The sequence below is a fragment of the Ostrea edulis genome, chromosome 4, assembly GCF_947568905.1.
Source record: "Ostrea edulis chromosome 4, xbOstEdul1.1, whole genome shotgun sequence".
NCBI classification, from domain to species: domain Eukaryota; kingdom Metazoa; phylum Mollusca; class Bivalvia; order Ostreida; family Ostreidae; genus Ostrea; species Ostrea edulis.
Genome location: NC_079167.1, coordinates 83,329,573 through 83,345,262, shown reverse-complemented (window position 1 = coordinate 83,345,262; position 15,690 = coordinate 83,329,573). Strand labels below are relative to the sequence as shown.

At 36.8% G+C, this 15,690-nt stretch overlaps 1 protein-coding gene across 1 annotated transcript; it reads left to right on the top strand.

The window, feature by feature from the left end:
• Positions 1–1,007: 1,007 nt before the first annotated feature.
• LOC125671510 (acid sphingomyelinase-like phosphodiesterase 3b) lies at positions 1,008–12,110 on the top strand. The gene is made up of 6 exons (XM_048907280.2): positions 1,008–1,329; positions 1,991–2,201; positions 5,469–5,719; positions 5,900–6,063; positions 6,667–6,847; positions 8,509–12,110. Exons 1-6 carry the CDS (start codon positions 1,260–1,262, stop codon positions 9,150–9,152), a joined length of 1,521 nt encoding a protein of 506 aa, XP_048763237.2. The 5' UTR covers positions 1,008–1,259; the 3' UTR covers positions 9,153–12,110.
• Positions 12,111–15,690: the final 3,580 nt, after the last annotated feature.

Sequence of the window (15,690 nt, the reverse complement as noted above, 5' to 3'; positions counted from 1 at the left end):
GATAGGTTCAATCACTGGCGGTCAGATGGCTCTTATCAGTTGGTAGAGCACCTGACTAGATTCAGGGGGCCCGGGTTTGAATCCTGGTCTGGTCTGATGCACTTTCTCCCATCCTGTTACATTTGGTGTTGTTGACCACCCCTGGACTTGCAGGTAGAAGTCCTGCAAGGGGCAAAAGGGATCTGGGTTGTGTCTTTAAGGATGAAGGCAATGTAAGGAGGGAGGAATGTACATGTAGCGGTTAGATGACCAGATAATAATAAGCTTAATTGGTTGACTTGACTCACCTGACTTGAGATTCACGGGGCCCAGGTTCAGATAATGCAGTCTGGTCCATCGCATTTTCTCCCTTATAATTCTTGTTACATATATGTTACTTCACAGCTATTATTTCAAATGATTGATATACAATTATGTAGTTACAAACTATAAATTTGGCATTCAGATTATAAATTCAAATTCAAATGCTTCATTGACGATTTTAAATTATCAAACTTGAGGCGAACATCATAAATTAACATCATATACTAGTATATATATAAAACATAATACACATTTGTCCTGATTTATCAATTCAGTGTACCTTGGATTAAAACACTCATTCAAATATTGACAAAAATGTTTTGTGAATGTGTAATTTTCAGGATTCATGAGACTTTTTAATGGAATTTGCATTCAAATCACCCAAATGTTCTGAGTATTTTTTCGTTAAGTGATCGTATTTTGTACAAAATAGTAGGAAGTGTTTCTCATCCTCAACCTCATTCAAGCAGAATTTGCAAAATCTATTAGATCTTGGAATTGGAGGTGTACAGTATCTCCCAACCTCAATACTGAGGATGTGTGCACTTAGTCATAGTTTAGTGAGTAGAGATCTGTAAGCTTTTGGTAATGTAAATTTCAAATATTCTTGCAATATAAAATTAAAAATTATTTAATTTATTTGTTTTTACACATTGGTCTAATGAAGAAAATCATGTTATTAAATTCATTATAATAATTTTTAAAATTTGGATTTTTATTTTTTTTTTGACAGACACCTGAATAAATTAATTCTGGCTTGAAATTTATAATAAAAAATTAATTTCACGTTCACACAAGCGAACGACAACTCTACATAAAACCTTCCAGCAGTTTTTGCCCCTTGAAGAACTCTTCTGTTGTACCTTGAACTTTGTTTTCATTCTGAGTGACGGAATGTGAAAGTAGAATCTTTGAACCAAAGGATTAGCTGCAGCAGTAACTTAACTTAGCAAAGAATGAACCTCCTCAGGAGTGTGTTATTTGTGGGAACTGTCGTTGAAGTATGTACCGCCATTGTGGATACAGGTACGTATAGCGAGCTAATAATGCGAGCGCTAGTGACAATTTTCTATTTGTGTTTTCATTTTTACAGGTTGGGAACACTTCCCCTATAGCGAGATATTCTCGCTAAAACGCGATTATCCCTCTCTAGCGAGAATAAATATATCCCGTACAACGGAGAAAAACACCCGTGGACTGGAATACATCTCTTCGTGTTTCACGTGAAAAGAAGAAAAAGTGCTAAAATGTGTGATACTTCTGCAAATATATTAATCAGAACAAAAACACTCACGATGTGTTTTGGATTTCAGACTGCTTCCCTCTTACGCAGCAACTTTGACATGCAATTCCATGACTATGTTGACAATTTCATAGAAACAATTTGCATCATGTTGAGTGTGTTTCGCACTTATTCAGCGTTTCACGGGATTTGACATTATTTTCAATATAGACGCAAAAACACCTGTTTGTGGTAATGTTTATTTCTTGCTAAAGAGGGATAGCGAGAATATCTCGCTATAGGGGAAGTGTTCCCAACCTGTTAAATGTTTTAATGTAAGATGACATATCTGATTATAGCTGCGAGTTTTAATTTAATACATTAATTGACATGTCCCCTCACTGTTCTCACAAATAACCCTACAGAATTGAATCATAACAATACAACTTGCTGATTGTATTTCAGGTTACTTTTGGCAAGTGACGGACTTTCATTATGATGCCAACTACAGCACAAAAGGGGACCCGTCGAAAATGTGTCATTTCATGTCAAAAGGCAGTTATAGCAACAGTATCTATGGAAACTATCACTGCGATTCACCATGGCAACTGATTCAGTCAGCCACTGCAGCCATGAAACACATCCACCCTGACCCCGACTTCATTCTGTGGACAGGGTTAGTGTTACCATGGAGACCTATTATATTTCTTATTCAGAAATTAGCCTAATTATAGACAGATATTTTGACAAACCTGCTACCTCAGCAAATTTAGGTGACAATCTACAGATTTATTTCAGTCTGATACCCCCCAGTTAGTGTTCACTACTGAGATTACCATGTTATACACCTATTGACCGGCTATGAGGACAATATAGCAAGTTTATTGTCCCTCAAGACAGCAACTATTTCCCAAGATGCAGCCGAGGGAAATAGTTGCTGTAGAGGGGGATAATAAACTTGCTATTGTCCGAATAGTCAGCAAATAGGTGTTTTATTATACCGAAGTAGACTTTACTTGTCAGACATACCAAAGTGAACTAAACTAACATTCAGCATTAGCCTAGATGGAATCGACCAAGGTGATCGGAGTGGTAAACTATCAGACTTTGACGTCACAGAAAAGAAAACACGGGAAAATAAAGCATCCGGTAAATAGTTTCAAGACTATTTCCCTAGGGTGAGATAGTTCAGAAACTATTTCACGGCTAGCGTTATCCAGAAGAAATAGCAAATTTATTCACCTAACATTTATATAGCAAAAACATTCTGAGGTATAATGATAAAGTTTATTTTGCATGTATTTTACATGATTGGAGTGAGTAAATGAAGCTCAGCATGAAATTCTATTTGTTATGAAATAAATAAACTAGATCTGATTTGTAGGAATTAAAGAAAATGTAAGTATATAAAAAAAATATGAAAAGTGCTTTGCACAAGACTTCCACGATCTGTTGGCTCAAAAATCTATAATTTTTCATCATCAGTGGTTAAAAGGTGTGTTCTAGAACTATTCCAATGCAATCGTGCAGTATAGATATCACTGGCTTGCAAAATTCTTCTATTAATTTCTAAACTTTTCATAAAAACTTATTCTTAATCTCTTCTCAAGCCAAGGATTTCTGATCCGAACTTCAGATTGGAAACCCTTATTTTGCAAATATGATCAAGCCCTCAAATTACTAGGTTATTGAATTGTTAAAATCATTTCCTGCTCATGAAAAGATTAAGGAAAATGCAACGATTTTATCTTGATAAACTTATAAGATGTATTATAAAGCAGTTAATGTTCATTTGATGGAGCCCTTTGATTACTGGTGATAATGTTACCAGGACTGCTAAAATCATTTCCTGCACATGAATAGATTAAGGAAATACATATATCTTAAACTCTTTCTTCATAAACTTATAAAGACAATGAATATCCTCTTGCATTTCCTTGTGAGCGGGGATAAAGTAACGAGACTGTTGATGTGTGGGTGAGAATGTGTCGCACAGAGAATGTATAGATACTCAACAGACTCCTTTTTATGTTCAGTCGATTTGATACTTTACATGTTTGCTTTGTTATCAAGAGAAGAACTCTATTGAAATTGATATTAAAAGGTCAAGGTCATTACAGGACTTCATAGAAAAGGTTTGTAAACACAAACAAGTCATATTTTTTTTCTCATTTGATATGATACTTCACATGTAGCTCTGTTATCAAGAGAGGAAGAACCTTATTGATTTTAGGATTCAAAGGTCAAGGTCACTATGAGACTCTATAGAAAAAGTTTGTAGTTGCTCTGCAGACCATATTTTTAGCTCACCTGAACTGAAAGCTCCAGTGAGCTTTTCTGATCGCATGTTGTCTGTCGTCTGTCTGTAAACTTTTTACATTTTTTACTTCTTCTCCAGAACCACTGGGCCAATTATAACCAAACTTGGCCAAACGCATCCTTGGGTGAAGGGCTTTCAAGTTTGTTCAAATGAAGAGCCATGTCCCCTTCAAAGGGGAGATAATCACAAAAATAGGGTGGGGTCATTTAAAAATCTTCTCAAGAACCACTGAGCCAGAAAAGCTGAGATTTACATAAAAGCTTCCTGACATAGTTCAGATTCAAGTTTGTTAAAATCATGGCCCTTGGGGGGTAGGATGGGGCCACAATAAGGGATCAAAGTTTTACATACAAATATATAGGAAAAATCTTTAAAAATCTTCTTCTCAAAAACTACTGAGCCAGGAAAGTGGAAATTTACATGAAAGCTTCCTGACATAGTGCAGATTCAAAATCATGGCTCCCGGAGGGTAAGATGAGGCGACAATAGGGGATCAAAGTTTTACATACAAATATATAAGGAAAATCTTGAAAAATATTCTTCTCAACAACAACTGAGCCAGAAAAGCTAATATTTTCATGAAAGCTTCCTGACTTAGTGCAGATTCAAGTTTGTTAAACTCATGACCCCTGGGTTAGGATGAGGCCATAATAGGGGATCAAAGTTTTGCATAACTAATAAATAGAAAAAAAATCTTTAAAAATTTTCTCCTTAAGAACATTGGGCTAAAGAAGTTTACATTTGTACAAAAACTTCCTTACATAGTGCAGATTGAAGTTTTAAAAAAAAAATTTCTTAAGAACATTGGGCTAAAGAAGTTTACATTTCTACAAAAGCTTCCTTACATAATGCAGATTGAAGTTTGTAAAAATCATGGTATGCGGGGGTAAGATAGGGCCACAGTAGGGAATCAAAATTTTACAAACAAATATATAGGGAAAATCATTAAAAATCTTCTTCTGAAAAATCACTGGGCCAGAAAAGTTAACATTTACATGAAAGCTTCATGACATAGTGCAGATTCAATTTGTAAAAAGCATGGCCCCCGGGAGTAGGTTGGGGTCACAATAGGGATCAAATTTTACATGCGAATATATAGGAAAAATCTTTCAATATGAGCCAAGGTGACTCAGGTGAGCGATGTGGCCCATGGGCCTCTTGTTTACTCTATTGATGATACTTAACATGTAGCTTTGTATTCAAGAGAGGAAGATTGATTGATTGAATGTTGTTTAATGTCCCACTCGAGAATATTTCACTAATATGGAGTCGTCACCAATGCCGGTGAAGGGCTGCAAAATTTAGGCCTATGCTCGGCACTTATGGCCTTTGAGCAGGGAGGGATCTTTATCGTGCCACACCTGCTGTGACATGGGACCTTGGTTTTTCGCGGTCTCATCCGAAGAGGAAGAACCCTATTGATTTGGGGGTCAAGGTCACCATGGGACTTCATATAAAAAGCTTGTAGATACTCGTTGTGAGGGGATATGTCCCACCAGGTGGAGCTCATGTTATTGTTAATTCAATGGAATCCCCTTACTTTTAAAATATCCTATGTGTTTATCAAGAATTGTAAACCACTATAGACTAACTGCTTTTCCCAACATTTTTGTGATTCTTTAGGGACAGTGTGCCACATGTTGATGACAGTACACTGAACATCGAGAAGGTGGTACAAAACATCGGGAACGTCTCCCAACATCTCCGCTCGGTATTCCCGAACATCACCATATTTCCAGTCCTTGGTAATCATGATGAATACCCTGAAGATGCATATCCCTCCGCACCAGACTCTAACTATTATAGGAGCATTCTCCATGGTGCTCACTTTGATCAGCTTCTCTCCAATGATACAGCAAAGCAGTTTTTGACTGGTAGGTGACTTCTTAAATAACATGACAGTGACATGCAAATTTCAGTGGTTTGAAAATAATCAAGTGATTAATATATATTAAATTTTTATTTTAAAAACTTCCAATGTTTGAGTCAAAGAGTAATTATCTGGCTTAAAATGACATCTTGCAATTTGGTAGACTTTATTTATTTTTGTATAGGTGGCTATTACACTACTGCGATTCACCGTGGTCTGAGGGTCATTGGGCTGAACACCAATCTGTATTACTCTCAGGACAAACTGACCAGTAAAGCTGAAGACCCAGCTGGCCAGTTCCAGTGGTTGACGGCTACTCTGACAGCAGCAAAGACAGCTAAAGAAAAGGTCAGTACAACAGGGCATGGATTAAAAGTTCTCAAAGTACAACAGGGCATGAATTACGAGGGAGACCTGTAACAGGGCATGAATTACCTGGGAGACCTGTAACAGGGCATGAATTAAAAGTTCTCAAGGTACAGAGAAGAAGAAAACCTTTATCTTTCAATAAAATTTCAGTCAAAACTCAGTGAAAATTGGGGTAGAAGACTTACAAAACCCAGCTCTGCAGTCTGATTACCCCCCCCCCCCCCCCCCTTCCTCCTTACACTCGTCTGTGAGGAGGAGGGGGGTTTAATCAGACTGCCAGCTCTGTATTGTGCATGTAAAAAAGTTTTGTTTATTGCTAAATACATAATAGATGTAATATGTTGTGTTTATTGCTAAATACATTATAGATGTAATATGTATCCTAGTAATCAATGCTACAATATCAATGTTCTGAAGTGTTGTCTCCCTTTATCAACTGGATAAATATCTCCATGGATATCTATATAGAAATGATGTTGTCAAAGAGGAAAGCATGCTTTTATTCTGTTATCAAGAAAGTTTTGACTGGGAATTGATGTGGAGGCCTTTCATTAATTGTTTGTCACTGTTTCCTTTCCACAGGTGATCATTCTGTCCCACGTCCCCCCAGGTCTGTTTGAGAAGTACACATTATTAATGTGGTTTTATGACAAATTCAACACTCGATATGTCAACATCTTAAAGACTTTCTCGGATATCATAGCAGCTCAGATTTATGGACATGAACATACAGACAGTTTCAGAATACTGAAAGATTCAACAGGTAGGTAATTTCAACAGGTAAAATGAATTCGACTGGAAGGTAAATTCATGTTAGTTTATTACGTTACCATTTTGGGATCAATAGAGTAGTTACCAGTTGCAGGATGAAAAAATTAGATACGAGATATTTTTTACAAGCTTTTGCTCAAAATGAAATGTTTAAACATTTTTTACTTTATGGCAAAAGAAACACTATTGTAAAATATTAAATGTAATACATATAAATCCATTATGATAAAACATTTGTGTTTGCTGTTACCCATACACTGGATTTCAGGGGAAAAATAGAAATATTTCAGGGAGAAGAGTTCTTGCAGATCTATATGAATGTAATCATATGCGCTGCAAACAAAGGTTAGGGAAGTATGTAGAAATCCTCCTATCTCTGTCCTTCCTTTTATCTGTATGACTCAACAACAAAGCAACTTTAGATATTCAAACTGACAGGAAGTAAGGGTATGCCATGACCTTTACCCTAATGAATTTGCATAACTCTAGGTTTCTGGAAAAGAGGATGGTGGTGATGATGAGTAGTGATTTAAAGTGCAGACTTCCATGAAGGGATCCTGTTACACTTGATCATTTGCTTAAGGTCAAGGTTACCTGGAAAATAAAGACATGCCAAATGTCCGTAGCTTAGGCACATTATATACAGTTATATACGAAATGAAGATTGATGACTGGAGGGTTTGTCCCATTGTTCGGAACAAGGTCACACTTTGGAATTAGATCACATTTTGGAATAAGGTCACATTTTTGATGTAAGGTCATGTTCTGAAGGTCATTGGGAAAATGTGTCAAGTTATTGTTCTTGCAGTTGTCTTTAGAACAGAGAGACCTTACACAATCATACTATACACAAAGTTTTCTTGTGGCATGTACATGCATATCATCATCTCAAACCAAGGCCAGTGGAACAAAGACAATGGAAGAAAACTGTGAAATTCTCGTCCAGGCATTGTGTCTGTAACTGTGAAATTATCGTCCAGGCATTGTCTGTGTAACTGAAATTCTCATACAGGCATTGTCTGTGTAACTGTGAAATTCTCATACAGGCATTGTCTGTGTAACTGAAATTCTCATACAGGCATTGTCTGTGTAACTGTGAAATTCTCATACAGGCATTGTCTGTGTAACTGTGAAATTCTCGTCCAGACATTGTCTCTGTAAATGTGAAATTCTCGTCCAGGCATTGTCTGTGTAACTGTGAAATTCTCGTCCAGGCATTGTCTGTGTTAACTGAAATTCTTGTCCAGGCATTGTCTCTGTAACTGTGAAATTCTCTTCCAGACATTGTCTGTGTAACTGTGAAATTATCGTCCAGACATTGTCTGTGTAACTGTGAAATTCTCATACAGGCATTGTCTATGTTAACTGTGAAATTCTCGTCCAGACATTGTCTGTGTAACTGAAATTCTCGTCCAGGCATTGTCTCTGTAACTGTGAAATTCTCATACAGACATTGTCTGTGTAACTGTGAAATTCTCGTCCAGACATTGTCTCTGTAACTGAAATTCAGTCATGTCGAGTGTTCATGCTATAACTGAGCTGGATTGTAGTATTTCAAAATTATTGTTTTTAGGTTCCCCTGTGGTGCAGTCTTGTCAAGTATCCGTGCTATAACTGAGCTGGATTGTAGTATTTTAACATTATTGTTTTTAGGTTCCCCTGTGGGTACCCTGTTCCTGGCCCCCGCTGTGACCCCCTGGAACAGTAGTCTGCCTGGAGTGGGTGCCAACAATCCCTCCATCCGTCTGTATGAGTACAACAAGAGAGACGGCACCATCCTCAACTATCGACAGTATTATCTAAACCTGGCACAGCTGATCCGGAGTGGCGGGAACGTTAACTGGACATTGGAGTACGATGCTAAGGATGTCTATCACCTCCCTGACCTGAATCCTAAGTCCCTCCATGACTTGGCCCTTTCATTCCAAGGAGACAACTCTGCATTGTTTTCTAAATACTTGGTTTATAACTCAGTGAGCCAGACGTTGAAGCCGGTGTGTGACTCTCAGTGTGAGTTGACGCACGTCTGCTCCATCACGGAGCTGGAGAAGCTGGACTTTAACCTCTGTCGCTCTTCTGATACTTCTAAGACCACTGCACTACCTAAGACAACTCCAGCTCAGAGACACAGAAAGCCGGTGGGCAAGATGTATATGTACATCATTGTAGGACTGGGTGCTGTTGTTTTCATTCTTTTCATTGTTGTTGGCATTATTTGTATCAAACGCCGGCGACATTTTGTGCCTTACCGATTTTCAAGGTTTTCCAACGCCCTCTCATCAGGACCCATTAATTAAACATGCTGGATGTTTTAAAGTCCCACTGTGGCCCTTTTCATAAAAATTCTTTGGATTAAGAGAAAAAATCTAAAACACTGTAATTCTTTTATTATGCTCATATATTTCTGAATGAGCAAAACTAAGTGTATACTTTCATGATGAAACTTTATTCTTCCACAGTTACACTCAGTTGAGTATAAGGCAGAGACAATTTTTTTTATCTTAGTAGTAATATTTTTGGTGAAAATGTCCAAAGCTGTCCAGAGTTCTTATTTGTTGAGAATTTAAACATTCCTAAGTGTTGTTGAATGGTAGTACCAGTTACTTTATTTGTTGATTGTCATCAATGGACAATGCATGGATTAGTTCTCTCATAAATTATTGCAGCCTTTGATCAAATATTTTCACAATTTGTTGGATTATTTCAATAGTAGACATTTTATGAATAGCGGCAAAGTCAAAATACAGAAACAGGGCTTGTAATGTCAAAATACAGAAACAGGGCTTATAATGTTAAAATACAGAAACAGGACTTGTAATGTTAAAATACAGAAACAGGGCTTGTAATGTTAAAATACAGAAACAGGACTTATAATGTTAAAATACAGGAACAGGACTTGTAATGTTAAAATACAGAAACAGGACTTGTAATGTTAAAATACAGAAACAGGACTTATAATGTTAAAATACAGAAACAGGGCTTGTAATGTTAAAATACAGAAACAGGACTTAAAATGTTAAAATACAGAAACAGGACTTATAATGTTAAAATACAGATACAGGACTTGTAATGTTAAAATACAGAAACAGGACTTGTAATGTTAAAATACAGATACAGGGCTTATAATGTTAAAATACAGAAACGGGGCTTGTAAGGACAGGACTTGTATTGTTTTATTGTAAACTGTGGAAATCATTTAAATTTGTGGGGGCCAATTTTCATGGATTGTGGAAATTTCATCATTTTGTTTGGGTGTAATTTTAAGGCTGTGGTTTCTCTACATTGAAGCATTGTATATTTTGTTGTGGTTTAAAATAATGGGACAAGGATAAACCCACAAAAATTAAGCCCCCACAAGACTTAATGATTTCACAGTATTCTATGCTCAAACAAAGATATTTTCCAGACAAGTATTTATATGGGTGCTATATGTATATTGTTAAATGTCCCTGGAGTAACATTGATTCATTCCACGTTTTAAAATCTTTGAATGATTAGATTATATTTAAAATTTTTGCTGATATGAGTGTAGCATGATGAAAAACTGAGTGAATGATGTGCGTTATGAAATTTACATTCTCTTTACATGTGATATTTTGTTTGTGCTCTTGTGACTTTTTGAGGATCTTATTTAAACCTTCACATTGAAATTGGTGTTTTATATAGTGATGGTGTGTTTTTTGTTGATTTAATTGATGAATAAATGTCTTGGATGTTAGTATTAGGAGGATATAAAACATTACAATCAGGTTTCAGTTGTTGTTATAACCCAGAATACAAACATCAAAAAGTTTTTATGTCATGTTGGAAGGACATTGTTTCCATTGAAAATACAAATACAAATTGTACATTGAAACAGCAAAAAGTTTATTACAACAAAACATTGGTGAATGTAGATATTATTAGATTACATAATTTTAGTATTTATTTTGATTTGATTTTCCAGCATCAGATACACAAACATTTGCTTGCACATACTGTATATTTTTTGTCTCTGTATATATTATTTTTCATGTGTACAAGTACATTAATGATAACCCCCTTTTGTTTGTGTCTGTATGCGTGGAAGTGTGCAAGGTTCACAGTAGATGATAAAATGTCGTAGATATTAGATGATATAAAGTTGTTTAGTGGAAGTTAATATTCATGCTTTTGTGTGGACATTGATTGTTGCTTTATTTTGAACTCACTAGTATCTCAGAACTGTAGTTAAAACATGCCGTGTTCTGTTTGTTGGGGCTGAATTTATATTACCTGTACTTGTATGTATGTTACCTTTTCTAGTGCCTCAATTTAAACATGGCTGGGTTCTTTTCCCCTCGGTGAACTGGTTCCAGTTTTAATGTATAGTCCATCATTGATATAGTCTTTGAATGTCTCTATTTTACATTAATTATAATTTTTGTTGCCTATATACTTGCTCACTCTCAGTTCAAATTGGAGGGTCACTGAGAAGAAACAGACAATATGCTAATCTAGGCCTTGTATTGTTGACTTACAGAAGTGCCATATTTACAGAGCTTACAACTATTTAGGTCTCGGTAGACAGCATGCTTAGGCCTCTGAGAGTTGTTTTAGCTTGTTGGTTTACAGATATTTTTATTATTAGAGTTAGTCTGTCAGAATAAAATAAAAACAGAAATATGATGCAATTTGTTTTTAAGAACTATGAATTAAACATTATGTTTACTTAATATGTTTTGTGATATCGATCAGAATATGCATAAATATCATGAATTACATATTTTTTTTGTTAAGAGAGTACCTAGATTTTACTGCAGGAGCCAAAAAAGCCTGCGTTGAAATGCCTCACATCTGCTTGTGACATCACATCTGCTTGTGGCATCACATCTGCTTGTGACATCACATCTGCTTGTGGCATCACATCTGCTTGTGACATCACATCTGCTTGTGACATCACATCTGTTTAGTACAAATGATGATGGACATAAACACTTCATCTCTTACCAAAGCTGTAAATGAATGTAAGCTTCTAAAATTAATTTTTCAATTTTATTTTTTAATAAAGTAAAAAAAAAAACTTAGGTCAGCAGATCTGTAAATCAACAAATTAAGACTGTCTCCTTGGGATTTGGTTCAGTTGAGGTGGTTGTGTAATTATTGAATACATGTTAATGATGTCTATTTTGAAGTTACATGTTGAAACACCAGTGCAATACATTATAAATTGTTACAGTGAAATTATAGTATGTTGATTGTTTGATAAAATTATTGATTAAATGTATACATTTCAATATCATTGTTCTTCATCTTAATGTCAGTATAAGTCATTTGAAGCATCATGAAATTATGGATCTTGAAAGAGCTAGCTAGCCTATTCATGCAGGCCTATTAAGGGTGTGGTTGTGGGGACAAGTGGTCCAGACCCGTAATTGGGGGAGGGGGTGTGGTCCTGAAACTTAACCAGGAAGGGGACTGAGTGGTCAGAAGCCATGACCAGGGAAGGAGAGGGTGAATGGTTGCGTGAGGAAAGCAACAAGCTCATAACCGGGGGGGGGGGGGGGGGGGGGGGGGCAATTGGTCCAGGGAGGATGCCTACTATCTACATGTCAAAACCCAAGCACTAGGGATATAATCCAGTCATATCAAACTTGAAAGGGAGGGTTGGTCCAAATGTCAAGTAGACCTAATCGAATTGTTAAAAGATGACATTTTGTTTTTGTTTTATCAACAATATTTCCAGCAATGGGACTCATATATATATATATATAGAGAGAGAGAGGGGGGGGGGACAGGGTTCATGGTGGGCGTAACCAGTTGATAAGGGATGCTCACTCCTTCTAAGCACCTTATCCCACCTCTGGTATGTCCAGAGGTCCCTGTTTGCCCGAATCATTATTTTGTATTCCTTATAAGAGTTATGAAATTGATAACTGTTTGTTATCTTCACCTTCCATATCTGTGATCCATTTGGCAGTTTTGAATTTCCCGCCAGAAAAGTGAAAGAGCAAGGGGAAGTAACTGTTGCAGATACTCTGTAAATGGCACGTTAATGTATGTATTTATTCAAGATACCCAAACACGTGTACGTGTTTATCATTTCCTAACATCTATTGGTTGTTAGCATTGTCACCTAGTCAGGTGACATTAATATTCATAGCACGGGGTGTTAGGGCCCGTGTAAGGTATTTCATACAGGTAAAGCCATTCGAAGGCTCTTTCTCGTGCAGTCCGGACGCTTTTACTAGTCTACCTGTCATGGGCGATTCTGAGGATGAAATATGTCCCTATTGGAGAACAACGACAGCAACACAGTGCCTGCAGAAACTCTTGGTAACCCTTCAATAGAAATTTCAGACATTGTCAAGCTCGTTACGGGGGTTTTACAAACTTAATTTCAAAATCTGTCAGGTCAGCTTAAATTGGAGCGAACCGAATCTATCGCAAAGAAACTTAAAATCAAATCCGAAGGGAATCGCGCACAATACGATTTCAACGCAGAAATACTTGACAGTTTGGACAAATTAGAATTCAGAGCGTTCGATAATAATGACAGCGAGTCGGTGACTATTATAGGCGATTTAAGAAGGAAACTGAAAACCCAACAGAAACACTTTAGAATAGCTGATTCCTCCCCAGCAGGCTGAAGAATGGTTAACGAGTATCAATCAAGAGAAATAGCGGACAATTCGGATGACGAAAAGAAAATCCGAAGTGCTGAAAACCGCGCCCTCAAACAAAAGCAGGACAGAACAAGCGCTTTTATCCGTATGGAAACTACAAAGCCCAACCAGCGGTGGCAGCAGGCTCGGTAGCCCAACTTGCTTCTTCTGGGCCTTATTCTACTGTGCACAGCATTTTCATACCAGCAACAGCTCTTTCGTGGCAAACCCACAAGGCGTCAACCACAACCCAGTGACGTTTGCTTCAGCTGTTTCGCTACTGGACACTGGAAAACCAACTGTCCAAAAAACAAACCACAAAGTCATTGATAAAGTAAAGTAAAGTAAATTTTATTTAAAGTCGGCACTATATACATTCAACATGTCAAACACAAGCTCTGTAGAGCTTTTTAACCGACTATAAAGTATACAGGTTGTACTGGCTATTCTACCATTGCTGGTCAGGTTAAATTCTTTCAGGAAAATTAGGTCAGCTATTCATAGCACAAAATTTGTTGCATCCGAAATTTCGGACTTATTGAATAAAGGGTGTATAATATAAGTTCCATTTCAGCCATTTAATTGCAGTCCTTCGAGTGTCGCCGAAAACAGGACCAAAATGAGGTTGATTCTTGATCTTAGTAGGTTAAATAAATGTGTAAAGTTTGAAGACTGGACGACAGCACTAGATTACTTCGAAAAATATTGTGTTTGCATCAAATTCGATCTAAAATCAGGATATCATCACATAGATATAGCTAAAAATTATCAGACTTATTTTGGATTTCAGTGGAATCACAAATATTATTGCTATACTGCTCTTCCTTTTCGCCTTTCATCTGCTCCGTTTATTTTTTACTAAATGCTTTTTAAAAGAAACAGTTGTAAAGTTCTTGAGGAAAAGTGGCATCAGGATCGTATTATATTTAGATGACGGTTTGGTGTTTGCTTCTACGGAGAGTCAATGTATTTTAGACTCTACTTTCATCCAAGAAACGTTGTCAGATGCTGGACTCTTGGTCAATTTTGAAAAATCAGAATTTAAACCAACTCAAGTCATTGAATGGTTAGGTATTACATGGAATTCAAGGCTATTTTCCATTTCAACTCCAGATAGACGAATAGACGATACCTTTAGTTGTTTACAAAGAACAATCAGTCAATTTCCAAACGTAACCACAAGGGAACGGGCACGAGTGGTGGGAAAACTTATTTTCATGACGCCCGTGATGAATAATATGTATGCAATACAATGACAAGTTTTTCTTCTCTTGAAATTGCCAAATGGGAATCGTGGGATTCCGGATTATTATTTGATTATCAAGACCAAGTTCTCGACGATAAAGCAGACTATATTAGCAAATTTATTGATCATGGCGATTGGGAGATTACAGTAGAATTTTTCGAATTTGTAAGTTCCATGTTTGGCCCTTTCTCCGCTGATCAGTGGCGTAGCTTCCATTGAGGCAACCGAGGCAGCTGCCTCGGTAAAAAAAAAAAAAAACTCCTTTTACGTTGTTAAAATGTCGATAGCTGCTAAGCACATGGTACACTTCCGCCACTTTTTGGCCCATGTTGTTCGATCACGATCGTTATTATAAGGCCTATGTGAAAGACGTGCTTTTGTTTAGGGATGCTCGAGATATACTCATTCATGGTCAGAACAAAAACTGTATATTTGGTTCCATATATTTTGATTCTGGAATAATTGTGCGCTGGATGCGACCATATTGTAAGGGTGGTTGGTGTATTGCAGAATATTAGGTCCTTGTACACCCTGGTTATTTAGCAGTGGTATAAGTGAGGGGTGTATTGCAGAAGACAAGTGGTCCTGGTACATCCGTAAGTGTGTATTGCAGACGATGAAGGTCCTGGTACACTTTAAATATATGTATTTTTCAATTTTAAACCCATCTTCTTTGGATAAAAACATGATTTTCAAAACAAATTATTTCAACACATATGAACAAAATACTTTGCGGGATTTGAACTCGAGATCTACGGTTCACCAGCCCAATGCTTTAACCACTGAGCTACGATGATAGACAAACACATCGATCGATACAGATAATTTCACAAAACATTTAAATTGCCATCTTGTGACGTGGTGTCATACAGAGTGTAAGCTTGAGTGTAGTGTATGGAGCTCCAAATTAACATAAACTCAAATCATTGAAGATATATTCAATCATTTGAAGATATCATCAATTCA

What these genes read in the sequence shown, in the direction of transcription:
- LOC125671510 (XM_048907280.2), top strand. Translation starts at nt 1,260, where the DNA reads ATGAACCTCCTCAGGAGTGTGTTATTTGTGGGAACTGTCGTTGAAGTA. An exon ending in AGCAAAGCAGTTTTTGACTG is followed by an intron (nt 5,720 to 5,899) that starts GTAGGTGACTTC and finishes ATTTTTGTATAG; the next exon opens with GTGGCTATTACACTACTGCG. An exon ending in AATACTGAAAGATTCAACAG is followed by an intron (nt 6,848 to 8,508) that starts GTAGGTAATTTC and finishes TATTGTTTTTAG; the next exon opens with GTTCCCCTGTGGGTACCCTG.